Raw genomic sequence first — 17,963 nt, forward strand, 5'->3', positions numbered from 1 at the left:
ATCATGCTTTACAGCCCTCTCTAAGCAGTTTGCAGAGTCAGCCTCTTGCCCCCAACAATCTAGGTCCTCATTTTACCCACCTCGGAAGGACGGAAGGCTGAGTCAACTATGAGCTGTTCAGGATTGAACTGCTGGCAGTCGGCTGAATTAGCCTGCAATACTGCGTTTTCACCACTATGCCACCACAGAAGGCAGGAAGGAAGGAAGGAAGGAAGGAAGGAAAGAGGGAGGGAGGGAGTATAGGAGGGAAGGAAGGAAGATAGCAATAACATTTAGACTTATATACTGCTTCACAGTGCTTTACAGCCCTCTCTAAGCTGTTTACAGAGTCAGCCTCTTGCCCCCAACAATCTGGGTCCTTATTTTACCAACCTGGGAAGGACAGAAGGCTGAATCAACCAAGATCAAACTGCTGGCAGTCGGCAGAATTAGCCTGCAATACTGCATTCTAACCACTGCGCCACCATGGCACGTAAGAAACAACATGGAACAAACTTGTACTCATTTGAACAACCTGGATTTCTTCCTGATTTCTTGTGACAGGTGCCAAGCGTCCAGATTTTGATCCTATGAATGTGGAGAAATTGCAACAATCATATGTGTAAGACCCTGTTGTTAAGTCAGCTTTTTCAGTGTTGTTGTAACTTTGAACTGTCGCTGATTGAATGTTGTAAGTCTACCTATAATTCACAATGCCTCTGCTCCCCCCAAATCAAACACCCTCCAAATCACACACTTACTTTTCCCAGTGATGGCTGTACAGCTGGGTGGGAGTGGACAGCACCCTGTCATAAATGCCAGTGACGGCCCTCAGGTCTCCCTGCTCCTTCTGCCATTCCACATACATCTCCCAGAGCTTGTCCGAACGGAAATCGACTCCCGCGGCAGCCACGGCGGCCTCAAAAGTGCTGCAGAGAAGACAGAGAATATTAACAGCTTCAATAGCTTGTTCCACTTTATAATGCCTTGATAAGGCCACATTCAGAATGTTGTGTCCAGCTTTGGTCACCACAATGTAAAAAAGATGTTGAGACTCTGGAAAGAGTGCAGAGAAGAGCCACAAAGATGATTAGGGGGCTGGAGACTAAAACATACAAAGAATGGTTGTGGGAATTGGGTATGGCTAGTCTAGAGAAAAGAAGGACTATCAACTCGCAAAGCAAGGGGGATGGGAAAACTGGCGAAGCAGCACGGCAGCCAAAAACAAAAGCACATTCCAGACATATCTCTCTCAAGGCTGTCTCCCAGGGTTACCCACAGCAGCTGGAGGGGAGTGATCTCTATAACCAGCAAAATTGCTCCGTTGGCAAATGTGATTGATGACACACCCTGGGGGGCAGGGTGGGGGGAACAGGGGTCGTAAATTACGTGGGGTCAGAGTTGGCTTCATTTGGAACCTGCCGACATGAAACTCCTAATAAATAACTGGATTTCTTTTGAAGCTTGGCTTGAGGCTCACGATTTAATTAGGACATCCACGGGAACCCTGACAAGGACTAGGGGAGACATGATAGCAGTCTTCCAACATTTGAGGGGCTGCCACAAAGAAGGAGGAGGTCAACTTATTTTCCAAAGCACCAGAAGGCAGGACAAGAAGCAACGGATGGAAACTAATCAAGGAGAGAAGCAATCTAGAGTTGAGGAGAAATTTCCTAAGAGTGAGAAAATTAACCTGTGGAACAGCTTGCCACCAGAAGTTGTGGGTGCTCCAATACTGGAGGTTTTCAATGTGAATGCTCTGTAACTGGGAGTGTTTAAAAAGCGATTGGACAACCATTTGTCTGAAATGGTATAGGCCAGGGTTTCCTTCCTTAGCAGGGGGTTGGACTAGAAGACCTCCATGGTCCCTTCTAACTCTGTTATTCTGTTAAATAGACGCACAACAGAACCTTGCAGGTCCTGAAAGCTGGCTGGATGACTTTGGGCCGATCACCAGGGGAGCGTGAGTTCTAGTCCTGCCTTAGGCAAGAAAGTTGGCTGAGGGTCTTTGGGTCAGTCCTTCTCTCTCAGCCCAACCCACCTCACAGGGTTGTTTTTGTTGGGGCAAATAGGAGCAATAAGGCATATTAGATATATTCACTGGCTTGAATTATTTATAAAGTTATAAAGGCAGGATAAAAATATAATAAATAAATATTTGGGGAGCTCAATTTGGGAGGGGGCATTAAAAACCCTTGGCCTCAGGACTGGTTGGGACACCATGGAGTGGGGAGGGGATTCCTGTCCCTTCTAGAGCTGCGTATACAGGTAGTCCACAACATACCACCTCCATTGATCCCAAAACTTCTGTTGCTAAGTGAGACATTCGTTAAGTGAGTTTTGACCCCATTTTACAACTCTTCTTGCCACAGCATGTTAAGTGAATCACTTCAGTCGTTAAATTAGTGACATGGTTGTTAAGTGAATCCGACTTTGCTGGTCAAAAGATCCTAAAACAGGATCTTGGGAAACAGCCAAGCTATTCGTAAATAGGAGCCAGTTGCCAGGACCCTGAATTTTGACTATGGGGATGCTTCAACGGTCGTGCAAAAAATGGTCATAAATCACTTTTTTTCAGTGCCATTGCAACTTCAATGGATTTTCAAAGCACCCCTTCCCCCCCAGCTGACTGTACCTGGATGTCGAAGCTAAGCAATGCCGGGCTTGGTTAGTTTCTGGATGGGAGACCAACTGACAATCTCAAGAGCTGGAGGTTTGAGGGAACCATCCACAAAGAGCCTTGGTAGTACAGTGGTCTAAAGCACCCTGTTATTAAGACCAGCTGCCTGCAATCACTGCAGGTTCGACTCTCGCCAGGCTCAAGGTTGACTCAGCCTTCCATCCTTTCTAAGGTAGGTAAATTGAGGACCCAGTTTGTGGGGGCAATAAGCTGACTTTGTATAAAATATACAAAAGGATGAAGGCTATTGCTTAACGCACTGTAAGCCACCCTGAGTCTCCGGAGAAGGGCGGCATATAAATCAAATTTAAAAAACAAAAAAAAGGTTAACAGGAGCTGAGCTTATCCCAAAACCTGTTTTCTGTTTTCACGTTCTCCTGTATTCAAAGCAGCAACTATCTCTAACAGGCCTGAGGGGCAGAAGTGACTTTTGAAGGGGAAAAAAAACAACAAAAGGAAGAGATTCCAGGCCCCGGGCAACTCCTTGCCGCTCCTCCTTGTCCTGCGACCTACCCACAAATTTTCTGAGCTGAATCGGGTTGGTTCATATCCAAGGTGGACTGCAGGAAAGTGATGTAGTGAATCCAGAGGTCCATGCTGAGAGGGATGGACTGCAACCCTCGCTGGAAAACCTGCAGGGGGCAGCAGAGAAAATAAAACACTCAAGGGAGTCTTTCTCCATCCCCTCCTCCACTCGTGCAAAGGGGACTTTCTGAGAACTAAGGGGTTTTTTCCACGCTAACCTTTCAGATCCCCACATTTGCTCTACAACACAGCAGGGGCCAACAGGAGAAGAGAAGCAGATGCTACCGGACCGAGTAGGGCAGTGATGGCTAACCCTGTGCCAAAAGTGTGCATGTGTGCGCATGACAGTGCACCAGTGGTGGGTTCCTCCCCGTTCGGTCCGGTTGAGCCGGTAGCGGTGACGATATGATGTCACCGAACCGGTCCTCCCCCCCCGCCCCCCCACCCTCGTTATTCTTACCTTTTATTTGGACCCACCCCCAATCTATTGCTGCCTCCTGAGTCCCAGCTGATGACTAGAGGGAAAAAAAACTGTTTAAACTCTTGCGGCGGGGCTTCAAAGGGCCGCCCTACAGCTGATCAGTGTTAAAAGCAAACAAATGAGTCGGGTCATAAGTGCGAGGACTGGTTGTAAGTGCGAGGACCTTCCAGAAATGACTCTGACCAGCTAGCCACGCCCACCTAGCCACATGACCTCCAAGCCACACCCACAAAATAAGCCACGCCCACAGAGCCGGTAGTAAAAAAAATTAGAACCCACCCCTGCAGTGCACCAATAATGCAAAGTGCACCCCCCCACACACATGACCCCCTCCCATACTCCCCCGCATATACACGCACGAGAGTTGATATTCAAAAATTTTAGCAGCCGGTTCTCTGTCTGGTTGCTGGGTGGGAGTGGCCTACTCGGCCTCCTGCACCATGGAGGGGGGGGGCGGATGTTTTCGCTCTCCCCAGGCTATGGTGAAATCGGCCTCCCCCGGGCTCTGGAGGCCCTTCCGGAGGCCGAAAACAGGCCCATTTCCGGACTTCTGGAAGGCCCGTTCTTCGCCCTCCCAGAGCCTCCACGCGGTCCCTGCACTTACCTGGCATCCAAAACAGGCCGCGTGGAGACTCCTGGGAGGGGGAGGGGCAGGGTGAGCAGGGCCAACCAGTCCTTGCAACTGCCGGTTCGGCGAACCAGATGTAAAATAGGAGCTTTGGTGGCTCAGCAGACTAAAACCCTGTTATTAACATCACTTACATCTGCTGCCTGCAATTACTGCAAGTTCGAATCTCCCCAGGCTCAAGGTTGACTCAGCCTTCCATCCTTTCTAAGGTAGGTGAAATGAGGATCCAGTTTGTGGGGGCAATAAGCTGACTTTGTATAAATATACAAAAGTATGAAGGCTATTGCTTACACGCATTGTAAGCCGCCCTGAGTCTCCGGAGAAGGGCGGCATATAAATCAAATTTTAAAAAAAATAATAAAAAAAAATTAGCATCCGATTCATCCAAACCGGCTGAATACTCAGTAGGGCGATACTAAATCATCATCATCATCATCATCATCATCATCATCATCATCAACAACAAATGGCAAGCTTCTGAATTTTCCAGAACTCTTCTTCAGGCAGTTATAAATGACCCATGGATTGAGCATGGTGAACATCCACAAGGGAAAAAAACGAAATGTTATTTTCCCTAGCTTTGGAATTGTGTTGCCCACAAGGGCCATGCCCACGGGCACCTCGGCTTAATTACTATGGCTCTACTCCAGAGCAGTCTTTCACAACCTAAGATGGGTGGACTTCAGCTTCCAGTTTTCCCCCAGCCAGTTACTTCTGGCTGGGGAATTCTGGGAGTTGGAGTCCAGCCATCTTAAAACATGCCAGGTGGGGGATTCTGGGAGTTGAAGTTCACCCCTCTTAAAGCATGCCAGGTGGGGGATTCTGGGAGTTGAAATCTACCCTTCTTAAAGCATGCTGGCTGGGGGATTCTGGGAATCTGTCCGTCCATCTTAATACATTCTGGTTGGGGAATTCCGGGAGTTGAAGTCCTCCCGTCTTGAAACATGCTGGCTGGGGAATTCTGGGAATAGAAGCCCATCCACCTTAAAGCGTGCTAGCTGGGGAATTCTGGGAGTTGAAATCCCACCCATCTTAAAGCTGTTAAAGTTCATAAAGATTCGCCCAAAGATACACTGGGAAGTTTCATTTCACATTCAAACCTGCTGATGCATATGCTAAGAAAAGACCCGTGTATCCAAGCACACCCTTTAAAATAGGCTCAGCTCTTGGTTGATCTTTCAAAATCTGGAAGTGGCTTGTTTCACTGAATCGCCGCCCCCACCCCACACCCCCCCAGTTCTGATACATGGCATGCTGCCGCTTGTCCTTGGTGGGTCAGGAAAGGGATGCGCGCCGCACAATCTCCACTGTTCCTAGGTACCTCCTCGGTCTCCTTGATGAAGTCAAAGCGTCGTTCCATGTCTGCGTACTTCTTCCAGTAGCCGTAGCAGTAAGGGTACCGCAGGAAGAAGTTATCGAAAGCTTTGCGGGCGGCGTAGATGTGATTCTGCAACAGCAGCCAAGAGAAAAAGCTTGGATGGTTTTGAGAGGGACGCAGGAAAATACAAAACAATGCAAAGACAGCACGGGAAAGTAAAGATCAGAAGCCCAAATGTGGACTCAGGAAAGCCAGTTGTGGTTTATTTAATACACGTGAATTAAGCAAACTGTGGTTCGGCATTACTGGCAGTCCTTGCTTAACAAGAGCCTTGGTAGTACAATGGTCTAAGGCACCCTGTTATTAAGACCAGCTGCCTGCAATTACTGCAGGTTCGAATCTCGCCAAGGCTCAAGGTCGACTCAGCCTTCCATCCTTTCTAAGGTGGGTAAATTGAGGACCCGGTTTGTGGGGGCAATGAGCTGACTTTGTATAAATATGCAAAAGGATGAAGGCTATTGCTTAACGCATTGTAAGCCTCCCTGAGTCTCCGGAGAAGGGCGGCATATAAATCAAATTAAAAAAAAAAACAAAGCTAATTGGGACCATTTAAGTGTTGTGGCCCTAAGTGGAGAAACCACATCAATGCCTCACTTAGCAGTGGCACTGCCAGCAGTCCCTGCTGCATTCGTAATTTATCACTTCCTGCTGGCCTGCCCACTGACTTTGCGGGAAGCTGCCAGGGAATGTCACTCACTAATCGGGATCACATGACCGTAGGGCCAGTCGTAAGTATGGTGTCTGATCGTAACTCCCCCTTGTTCGACGCTTGTCAGGCCCAAGCACAAAGATGAATGACACAGTGAAATCCAATTGAGTCAAATCCTTCATTTGCTTAACCTGATGGGCAGAATCTCGCCAGATTAAAGGTAAAACCTTCTAACCTGTTAGATGTGGCCTAAGAGATTCTAAGGTGTGGCTACCTTGAATCCCCCTCCCGCATCCAGAATAACAAGAGTTGAAAAGGACCTTGGAGGTCCTCTGGTACAACTCCATCCTCAAAGCAGGAGACCCTAGACCACTGATGGCTAACCTTTTTGCCATCGCGTGCCAGGAAGGGGGGGGTCACACACACACATGCCCACACCCGTAATTCTATGCGCCCCACCCCCATGACCCCCACCGCTCCCGGCACGCAATGGTCCCACCGGAAGTTGGCAAATGGGCCGTTTCTGGCTGCCAGGGGGTGGGTGGATGGGTGGGAGTTTAGTTAGTTTAGTTTAGTTTATTTGATTTGTATACCGCCCTACTCCCGAAGGACTCAGGGCGGTGAACAGCCAAACAATAAAATACATAAATACAAAAAATTTAAAAAACCAGATAAAATCAAATTAAACCATTTTGGCCCGGACAGATTAAAACACCCCAATAATTTAAAAACAGATTAAAATTTACATATTAAAAGAGGGAGGAGATTAGGCCAAGCCCGCTTGATGGAATAAAAAGGTTATCACAGCGCGGCAGAAGGTGCACAGATCCGGGATCCTCCGTATCTCTGGGGGGAGCTCATTCCAGACGGTAGGTGCCCCCACAGAGAAGGCTCTCCCCCTAGGGGCCGCCAGCCGACACTGTTTGGCTGACGGCACCCGGAGGAGTCCCTCTCTATGAGAGCGTACTGGCCGGTGGGAGGCTATTGGTGGTAGTAGGCGGTCCCATAGACCCGTAGGCCGTTTTCATCCTCCCCAAACTCCTAGAGAGACTCTGGAGGCTGGGGACAGCAAAAACTGGGCCTTCCGGTCCCACCGGAAGTTGGCAAACAGGCTGTTTCTGGCCTCTGGAGGGCCTCTGGGGGGAGGGAGGGAGGATGAAAGGAGAGGTTTCTGGAGCCAGGTGAGAGAGAAAAACAGGCCTACCGGGCCATCGTGCGCCAGGAGTGGAGGGAGGTTGCACGTGCACGCGCGGGGTGCATAGAATTATGGGTGTGGGCACGCACACGCGTGAACCCGTCCCCATCCTTGCACGCGATGGCAAAAAAAGGTTAGCCATCACTGCACTTAGTCATGGCTGGGCTGATGCATCTTGCTAAGCCCCAACAATCAGTTCATAGTTGTCCCAAAGGTGCTTTTTTTTAAAGAGGCAACTGAGCTTTCTTGTTTTTTTCTTTGAAGACGTTTCGCTTTTCATCCAAGAAGCTTCTTCAGCTCTGACTGAATGGTGGGGAATGGAAGGATTTCTACCCCTTGCAGACAGCTGGTCCTTAGCATTCTGTTTAGAGGGTTGTTGAAGCCACTTGGAAGTTTATCTGTGTCCTCAGATAAATGGGCCCTTCCACACCCCATTTGCACCACTCAGGTGACCCTGAAGACACAGAGAAACCTCCAAGTGGCCTCAACGACCCTCTAAAACAGGCATCCTCAAACTACGCCCCACAGGCCGGATACGACCCGCCAATGCAAAGTATCCGGCCCGCAGAGTGGTGTGATTAAGCCCCGCCCCTTGCCGTGGGCCTTCTCTTCCAGCGAGCCAGCTGGAAGGCCAGCTGAGGGGTGATCTCACCGGTGCAGCCTTGAAAAGCAGCTCTGGGTTTGTAAAGTGCGGCTTTAAATTAAAAGTCTTTGAAAAAAAATTTAAACAGGAGCTTAGGAAGGAGAAAGGCAAAAGAATGGACTGTTCAATTAGGTGGCCCTCCTGATCCACTTCAAAGTGCTGGTATTGACTTATAAAGCCTTACATGACTTAGGTCCGGGGTATTTGCAGGACCATCTCCTGCCTGCTTCCCACCGTCCTGTCCGCTCCCATAGGGTTGCTCTCCTCAGGGTACCGTCGACCAGGCAATGCCGTCTGTCGACGCCCAGGGGTAGGCCATTCTCCGTGGGCGCCCCTACCCTCTGGAATGAACTACCCACCGAGCTCCAGACGTCCCCGGATCTCCGTTCTTTCCGTTGAGGCCTGAAGACTTGGCTATTCCAACGAATGGGCTGATTCTGATTCTTGGGTTTTATTATTTTTATTATTTATTATTATTGATTTTAATCAGGTTTTAGCAGGATTTTATTATGGTATGTTTTTTAATCTGTGTTCGCCGCCCCAAGTCCCTTGAGAGAAGGGCGGCATATAAATACTTGTTAAATAAATAAATAAATAACTAAATAACTAAATAAATAACTAAATAAATAAATACATACATACATACATACATACATACATAAATAAATAGGCCATGCCCATCCAGTCACATGACCACCTAGCCACGCCCACCTGCCCACCCAGTCTGGGGGCCCCCAACAGTCTGAGGGACTGTGAATCGGCCCCGTTTAAAAAGTTTGAGGACCCTGGCTCTAAAAGGATGCAAAGGACCAGCTGTCTGCAAGGAGTATCAATCCTTCCATTCCCCACCATCCAGTCAGAGCTGAGGAAGCTTCTGGGATGAGAAGCGAAACGTCTTCAAAGAAAAACCAGAAAGCTCAGCTGCCTCTTAAAAAAAAAAAAAAGGACCTTTGGGACAACCGTGACCTGGATGATGACGGAGAATCTCCATAGACAATCAGTTTCAGAGCTTTGGGCCCTTTGGTTTCTTCATACCTCCTGTTCCACGTATTGCAACAATTCGGTCCATGCGGTGAAGTCCAGGGGGTTCTCTTGAGTGGCTCTCCAGTAGCGCTCAAACTCCAGAGGGTAGGTGATGGAGAGATCCTCCATGGGCTGGCTCAAGGACATCATCATCCCCACATCTGAAGCAGGAGGCTGAGGGGTCTCCTCTCTGGCCGGCTCGGCCTGCAGGGCTGACGTGTTGTCTTCCAAGCTATCCCCATTGACCTCTTGCACCGGCATGGCCTCGTCTGGCTTGGGAGGCCCATTACTCTCCTGATTCAGAAGCCCCTCTTCGTCAAGGCCTGCAGATTCGGGAAGAAATTAAAAGTTTCCCAGTATTAATTTTTATTTACTTGTTGATTTGTTCTGCATCCTAGGGCTTCCTCCCGAGTTTATTTATTTATTTATTTTATTTCTATACCGCCTTTCTCCCGTGGGACTCAAGGCAGTGTACAGTCAAGAAAAATATAGATGCAGAAACATCATAAAATTGCTAATTAAAATTATTATTATAATATAGTTTGGCCCAATTAAATAGAACCCACAATTAGATAACATTTAAAAAAATCATTCACATGTTCATATGTTTAGCCCCGCCTGTTGGAACACGAGGGTCTTGAGGACACGGCGGAAAGCACGGAGATCAGGGATATTTCGTATCTCCGGGGGCAGTTCATTCCAAAGGGTTGGAGCCCTCACATAGAAGGCCCTCCCCCGGGAGTCGCCAGTCGGCATAATTTGACTGACGGTACCCTGAGTAGTCCCTCCCTGTGAGAACGAACTGGTCGGTGGGAGGCTATTGGTGGCAAAAGACGGTCTCGTAGGTACCCAGGTCCTAAGCCATGGAGCGCTTTAAAGGTGATAACACCTTGAATCGCACCCGGAAGACCACCGGGAGCCAGTGCAGCTCGGGTAGGAGAGGTGTTACATGGGCGCAACGAGCTGCACCCATAATCACCCACACGGCTACATTCTGGACCAGTTGGAGCTTCCGGGTGCTTTTCAAGGGGAGCCCCATGTAGAAAGCATTACAGTAGTCCATATGGGAGGTAACTAGGGCATGAGTGACCGTGCGCAAGGCATCCCGATCCAGAAAGGGACGCAACTGGCGGATTAGGCGAACCTAATAAAAGGCACCCCTGGCCACGGCCGTCAAATGATCTTCTAAAGATAACCGTGAATCCAGGAGGACACCCAAGTTGCGGGCCCTCTCTGTGGGGAGCAAGATCTCATCCCCAATTGTCAGTGATAACTGAGTTGAGGATAACTTCCTGTAGAGATACAGGTAGTCCTCCATTTAGGACCACAATGGAGCCCAGAATTTATGTTGCTAAGTGAAACATTTGTAAAGTGAGTTTTGCCCCATTTTATGACTTTTCTTGCCACATTTATTTTTTTATTTTAATTTGATTTATATGCCGCCCTTCTCCGGAGACTCAGGGCGGCTTACAGTGCATTAAGCAATAGCCTTCATCCTTTTGTATATTTTATACAAAGTCAGCTTATTGCCCCCGCAATCTGGGTCCCCAATTTACCTACCTTAGAAAGGATGGAAGGCTGAGTCAACCTTGAGCCTTGGAGAGATTCGAACTTACAGTAATTGCAGGCAGCTGTGTTAATAACAGGGTGCTTAGACCACTGTACTACCAAGGCTGAATTAAGCGAATTATTAAGCGAATCACTGCATATTAAATTAGTAACACCATTGTTAAGCGAATCGGGCTTTCCCACTCACTTTGCTGGTCAGGAGGTCGCAAAATGCAATCACGTGACCCCGGCATACTGCAACACGTCATAAACGTGAGATAGCTGTCAAGCCTTCAAATGCTGGAGAATCCACTGCTGACAGTAAGTCGCGTGATCACGGGGGTGTTGCAACAGTCATAAGTGTGAAAAATGGTCAGAAATAAAGCCATGCTGGTGCAGTGGTTAAAATGCATTCCTGCAGGCTACTTCTGCTGACTGTCGGTTGCCACTAGTTTGCCAGTTCGAATCTCGCCAGGCTCAAGGTTGAGTGATTCAGCCTTCTATCCTTCTGAGGTGGGTAAAATGAGGACCCAAATTTTGGGGGGAAAATGCTGACTGTGTAAAACAGCTTAGAGAGGGCTGTAAAAGCACTGTGAAGCGGTAGATAAGTCTTAAGTGCTATTGCTACTGTCCTTCCTTCCATCCATTCATTTCCTTCCTTCCTTCCATGCATCCATCCTTCCTGTTTCCTTCCTTCCTTTTCATTTCCTTCCTTCCTCCCTCCCTCCCTTCCATCCATCCATCCTTCCTTCCTTTTTATTTCCTTCCTTCCTTCCCTTCCCTCCCTCCCTCCCATTACAATGCAGGATTGCAGGCTAAACTCTGTCCACTGCCAGCAGTTCAAACCTAACTAGCTCAAGGTCGACTCAGTCTTCCATCCTTCCGAGGTAGATAAAATGAGGATCCAAATTGTTGTGGGGGGCTTGAGGCTGACTCTGTAAAACTGGTTAGAGAAGGCTGTAAAAGCACCGTGAAGCGATATATAAGTCTAAGTGCCATTGCTATTTTCAATGCTGTTGTAACTTCAAACAGTCAGTGAGTGAAACCATTGTAAGTCGACAGTTTTAACTTCCTTAACGTACGACCACAGCAGAGTCCAGAACCATGGTCGTAAGTCATGGGGAAGAGAGAGAGAGAGAGAGAGAAAGAGGCGATCACCTCGCTTAACGACCACCATCCCGTCATTGTGACTGCACAGATTTTTTTTTCGTAAAAAGATTTTTTTTATTTTTTAAATACAAAGATAAAACATTCCATCTTTCCTCATGTGGTGTATCATCTGAGTAGTACAAACATCTCTGCTACATCGATCCTCATTTATCAAAATCTTTCACATTCACATTCATTATACATTATAATATATTGAACATTTAAATATTGTAAAACTCTCCATTTTCTTCTTAGCATTCTTTTAGTAATACCATATTGACAGCAAATATCATTATTCCCTTCCTACACATACTAAAAAACAATTTTCATCCTATTGGTATCTCTATCTTGATGTATTTTCTACTTTTTTAAAAATAAATAAATAAGTGACTGCACAGATTGTTAAAATGTATTCATTTTATGTATATTCAATTCATGCTTATACATATTATCTAATAAGTACTCGACAAAATAAGAAAAATAAAAATAATAGAAAGCCACCTCTCCTATTTCTGATGCTTCACAAAGAACCACATCCAATATCTAATCTAATAAAAATCTAATAAAACAAAACAAAACAATATGTAAATTTTTTTGCCTCTTTAATTTGCATGGCTCCTCCCACCACCCCTCATTTCCATGAAACCCCTCTCCTCTCCCCCCTCCCCCACACGACAACCTAAATTGGCAGCTGGAGCCATTGCAAAGGCCGGGATCCAAGACAGTTGAGAAGAGAGCCTCCCTGTCCAGGAGCAGTCTACCGTGCACCGAAGTTCGGGAAGTTCTGCTTTTCCCGCTAAAACTGGAGTCGGATCCGGGCCCTCCAACCTCCCTGGGGACCCCCACCCCCATCTGCCCCCCCATCCTTCCTCCGGTATCCCGGCAACGGCGCCCCCCCTCCCCCGGAGACTCCTGTTTTTCCACCCTCCACCCGCCCCGGGTGTCCCCCCTCACCGGATTCCGCCCCCGGGAGCTCTTCGACGCTTTCCGCCTCGCCGTGGCCGAGGGCGGCCGGCGCCTCCTCCGCTTCCTCCGCCATCTTCGCCGCAGCCGCCCGAGCGCGCCGTCTCCCTCACGGATCCTCGTCGTGGGAATCCGGCGAGGCCGCAGTGCGCCTGCGCGGCCGTGATGACCCGGAAATTGCCGGGCAGGAAAGATTTCCTCCTGGCGAATGGGCGGGAAGCTTAGGGCAGCTCCCATAGAGAAGAAATGGGTAGAGTGGTAGGTTTTCTGAAGGGGCAACTATAGACAAGGATGCAAGAGCGGTCGATCTCTTCATAGATATAGATAGATAGATAGATAGATAGATAGATAGATAGATAGATAGATAGATAGATAGATAGATAGATAGATGATAGATAGATAGATAGATAGATAGATAGATAGATAGATAGATAGATAGATAGATAGATAGATAGATAGGTATATGGTGGAACAGGTAACAAATAAAATAAAATAAATAAAAAATACGGGTCCAGTTAGATAGTCACTAAAGGGCCCCTCTTTGTTCTTAATATTGTAAGAGAGAAATTGCTTGTAATTATATTCAGAACACAGGATGCTTACTTCAAGGCCTCTCAGTTGTCACAGATAAGAACAGTCTACATGATTTACACCTTGAGGTTAAAGTGACAGGGATGTCCACTTTGTTATTTCAACAAAAGATAACAGATATGCTTCAGTAATTTACAAAAAGAATTATGACTGTTTTGCAAAGAAATTCTGTAATGTCAATTAAAATTGATAAATGTATAGGACCATATGAACTGCTAACTTCAAAGGATCCTTTGTTTGAAACTGTATAAAACTGGAGTCTCAGGATCATAACGGGGTTCAGATCTTGAGGTATCAATACCTATCTGATCCTTTTATTGCAATAAAATAATAAACTGATTCTGTCTGCCCTAATTGGGATGTTTTCTTAATTCCTCATCTCCACAGGTAGGTAGGTAGGTAGGTAGATTAGATTAGATTACATTAGATTAGATTAGATTAGATTAGATTAGATTAGATTAGATTAGATATTAGTTGTATTTGACTAAATACAAAACTAAATAAAAAACTAAACTAGTAACTAAACTAAACTAAGATAGATAGATAGATAGATAGATAGATAGATAGATAGATAGATAAATAGATTAGATGGAGATATAGATAGATAGATGGAGATGGATATATATAGATTAGAGATAGAGATAGATAAATAAATATATATATATATATAGATGACATATATAGATTAGATGTAGATAGATAGATAGACAGACAGACAGACAGACAAACATGGATTAGAGGGAGAGAAGATAGATAGATAGATAGATAGATAGATAGATAGATAGATAGATAGATTAGATGGAGATATAGATAGATAGATGGAGATGGATATATATAGATTAGAGATAGAGATAGATAAATAAATATATATATATATATATATATGACATATATAGATTAGATGTAGATGTAGATAGATAGATAGACAGACAGACAGACAGACAAACATGGATTAGAGGGAGAGAAGATAGATAGATAGATAGATAGATAGATTAGATGGAGATATAGATAGATAGATGGAGATGGATATATATAGATTAGAGATAGAGATAGATAAATAAATATATATATATATAGATTACATATAGATATAGATTAGATGTAGATGTAGATAGATAGATAGACAGACAGACAGACAAACATGGATTAGAGGGAGAGAAGATAGATAGATAGATAGATAGATAGATAGATAGATAGATAGATAGATAGATACAGATGATAGATAGATAGATAGATAGATGGAGATATATAGATTAGAGATAGAGATAGATAGATAGATAGATAGATAGATAGATAGATAGATAGATAGATAGAAGACCATTGAGAAATGTAGGGGTTTAGAATAGAGGCTCTAAATTGAATTAAATCATTTTTTAAAAATATCCATTAGGCAAACTGCTCAGAGTCCTTGAAAATCGGGCAGCATATAAATGTAACCGATTATTTGGTCTAATAATCAAGCAGGTATTCTGCATCCTTGGAGGAGTGGGGAGCATGTTAGCAAGATAGAGACGCAAAAGGAAAGTGTGCTTAATTGGAGCAACTTTGAAACATAAATGCTCAGTATGATTTATCTGAATTTTTATGGCAACGTAACTGATATGTTTCTTTTTATTAAGACAATCATCATTTCCTGAGGATAGTCACCATAGAAGGCTGGGGAAGTAAGGTTTGATAATGATGAATATCTATGACCTATGCTTATATACAAGAAATCCTCGACCTACGTCCACAATTGAGCCCAACTTTTCTGTTGCTAGGTGAGGCGGCTGTTAAGTGAGTTGCAGCTCATTTTATGACCTTCTTTGCCACTGTTCTTAAGTGAATAACTGTGATTGTTCTGTGAGTTGTACAGTCATTAAGCAAACCTGGCTTCTCCCATTGACTTTGCTTGTCGGAAGCTGGCTGGGAAGGTCACCTGTCAGGGGCAAATAACACAGGTTTTGTTATTTGTTAACTAACATAGTTACCTTACATTTTAATTTGATTTATTCTCTCTCTTTTAAAATGATGTTCAGATTTATTAGCTTTTAACATTCCTAAACTAATAAATGCCGGGAGAAATATCAACAACCTCAGATATGCAGATGATACCACTCTAATGGCAGAAAGTGAAGAGAAACTAAAGAGCCTCTTGATGCGGGTGAAGGAGGAGAGTGCAAAAGTTGGCTTGAAACTCAACATTAAGAAAACTAAGATTATGGCATCAGGCCCTCTCAATTCCTGGCAAATAGATGGGGAAGAAATGGAGGTAGTGACAGACGTTATTTTCCTGGGCTCCAAGATCACCGCAGATGGGGACTGCAGCCAAGAAGTTAAAAGACGCTTGCTCCCGGGGAGGAAAGCTATGGCAAATCTAGACAGCTTACTAAAAAGCAGAGACATCACCCTGCCAACAAAAGTGTGTATAGTCAAGGCGACGTATTCCCCAGTTGCAATGGATGGCTGTGAAAGTTGGACCGTAAGGAAGGCTGAGCGCCAAAGAATGGAGGCCTTTGAACTCTGGTGCTGGAGAAGACTCCTGCGAGTCCCTTGGACTGCAAGGCCATCCAACCGGTCAGTCCTAGAGGAGATCGACCCTGACTGCTCTTTAGAAGGCCAGAGCCTGAAGAGGAAACTCAAATACTTTGGCCACCTAATGAGAAGGAAGGAAGGACTCCCTGGAGAAGAGCCTAATGCTGGGAAAGATTGAGGGCAAAAGAAGAAGGAGACGGCAGAGAACGAGGTGGCTGGATGGAGTCACTGAAGCAGTCGGCGTGAGCTTAAATGGACTCCAGAGGATGGTAGAGGACAAAAAGGCCTGGAGGGACGTTGTCCAGGGGTCTCGAAATCTCGGACACGAACTTTGCAACTAACAACAAACTGATAAACAAGCTGGAGACTACCTCCAGATAAGAAAAGTTTGTTAGTACAACTTTGGGGTCTGGCTTATCTCTTTTGTGAACTCTGAACAACCTTTTCCCTTACAATTACATCCCTTCTGACGTCAGACCTCACTTTAATGAACACGTGTGATATTATGGGATCCAAATACGTAACATGCTGGACTACATGTAACTGATTTCCTATTGCAAAGGGGAGGTTACTTTTATTCTGTCCAATCAACTTTCCTCTTGCATTTTATTTGTTGTGTTAACTATAAAAAGGTGGGAAACATGGGAGGGGGGCTCGAAGTTCTCTCTCCCCCTTTTCTTTTCATAGAAGACCCACTTTATCAGGGTACCCTAATAAACTGCTTTTAAATAATCTTCCGACTCAGTTGCTTATTGGAAAGGTAAACTGAGGCAGAACTTAGAGCCAGATTTGTCTTTCGCATATCAGTTGCCAAGCGGCTGGATTTTGATCATGTGAACGTAGGGATACTGCAACAGTCATAACTGTGAAAAACAAACAGCCCTGTCACTTTTCTGAGTGCTGTTTGGTCACTAAATGGTTGTAAGTGGACGATTAGCTGTATGACTGTTTGATTTTTCTTTGCTGAACTGTATAAATATGACTATATCCTTTTGTCTGCAGGAATCCCTTCCATTATCCTCTGGAGGGAATTTCTCCGTGGTATATTCCGTAAGTAAGTGGTGCTAGTGGTGGCGCTCTCGCCTCACAATCAGGTAGCTGTGAGTTCAATCCTAGATAGAGGCAGATATTTCTCTCTCTGGGCACAATGGTAATATATCTGCTGAACAAAACTCCACATTGGCATCCATGTCAGGAAGAGCATCCGGCCAATAACATTCAGCTCCATTCAGTTTATTATTTATTTATTAGTTTGATTTATATGCCACTTACAGGGCGGCTTACAATGCTTTTAAGCAATAGCCTTCATATTTTTGTATATACCTGCTTAGTAGGGCTTTCAGCCTCCCCTAAGCAGTGTTCTATTTTATACAAAGTCATCTTATTGCCCCCACAAACCGGGTCCTCATTTTACCTACCTCGGAAGGATGGAAGGCTGAGTCAACCTTGAGCCTGGTGAGAATTGAACTCTCAGTAATTGCAGGCAGCTGGCAGCTAAATACTACTTTAACAGTAGTTTAGTCCACTGCGCCACCAGGCTCAGTTGCCCAGACTCCACCAAAAGATGATGATGATGATATTGTTCAATAAGTGTTAGCTGCAGTGAGCTCTGGGTAATTTTATTTATTCCATTTTTATGCTCGCTATCGAAATAACTTTTGGGTTTGGGTTCCTGCGTTTGATTCCACAGAAACGGGGGCAGAAGTTGGGATTCCTAATTTGCCAACTGGGTTATTTTGCAGTGTCAGTGCCAGGTGGGAGACAAACTCTGCCCATTTAAGGCGCTCAGGCACACTTAACAGAACAGCACAGAATAACAGAGTTGGAAAGGACCTTGTAGGTCATCTAGTCCAACCCCCCCACCCCATCCCACCCAAGCAGGAGACGCCTACACCATTTCTGCAGACCTTTTTATTTTATTTTGTTTGTTTGTTTTTATGGCAGACCTTTGCCATTTTCACCTTGCAGCAACCAATTCCAGAGGAAAGCAACGTTTCAATCATGGAGAATATTTGTA

The 17,963-nt window shown here is 45.4% G+C and overlaps 1 protein-coding gene across 2 annotated transcripts in view; it reads right to left on the reverse strand.

Annotated features, from left to right (window-relative positions):
- The window catches only part of LOC139322485 (pre-mRNA-processing factor 39-like), a 30,846-nt gene extending 17,876 nt beyond the window's left edge, over positions 1-12,970 (reverse strand). For both annotated transcript variants that reach the window (XM_070951614.1, XM_070951613.1), the window contains exons 1-5: positions 12,833-12,970; positions 9,194-9,504; positions 5,615-5,740; positions 3,173-3,291; positions 741-908 (exon numbers count right to left, since the gene is read on the reverse strand). In XM_070951614.1, coding sequence (XP_070807715.1) covers positions 741-908; positions 3,173-3,291; positions 5,615-5,740; positions 9,194-9,504; positions 12,833-12,917 — 809 coding nt within the window. In that variant the 5' untranslated portion in view covers positions 12,918-12,970. The remainder of the gene's footprint in view (positions 1-740; positions 909-3,172; positions 3,292-5,614; positions 5,741-9,193; positions 9,505-12,832) is intronic.
- Between the last annotated feature and the right edge of the window lie 4,993 nt (positions 12,971-17,963).

Source organism: Pituophis catenifer, unplaced genomic scaffold (assembly GCF_029215685.1).
Source record: "Pituophis catenifer annectens isolate HBS135680 unplaced genomic scaffold, rPitCat1.0.hap2 SCAF_10, whole genome shotgun sequence".
Lineage (NCBI taxonomy): Eukaryota > Metazoa > Chordata > Lepidosauria > Squamata > Colubridae > Pituophis > Pituophis catenifer.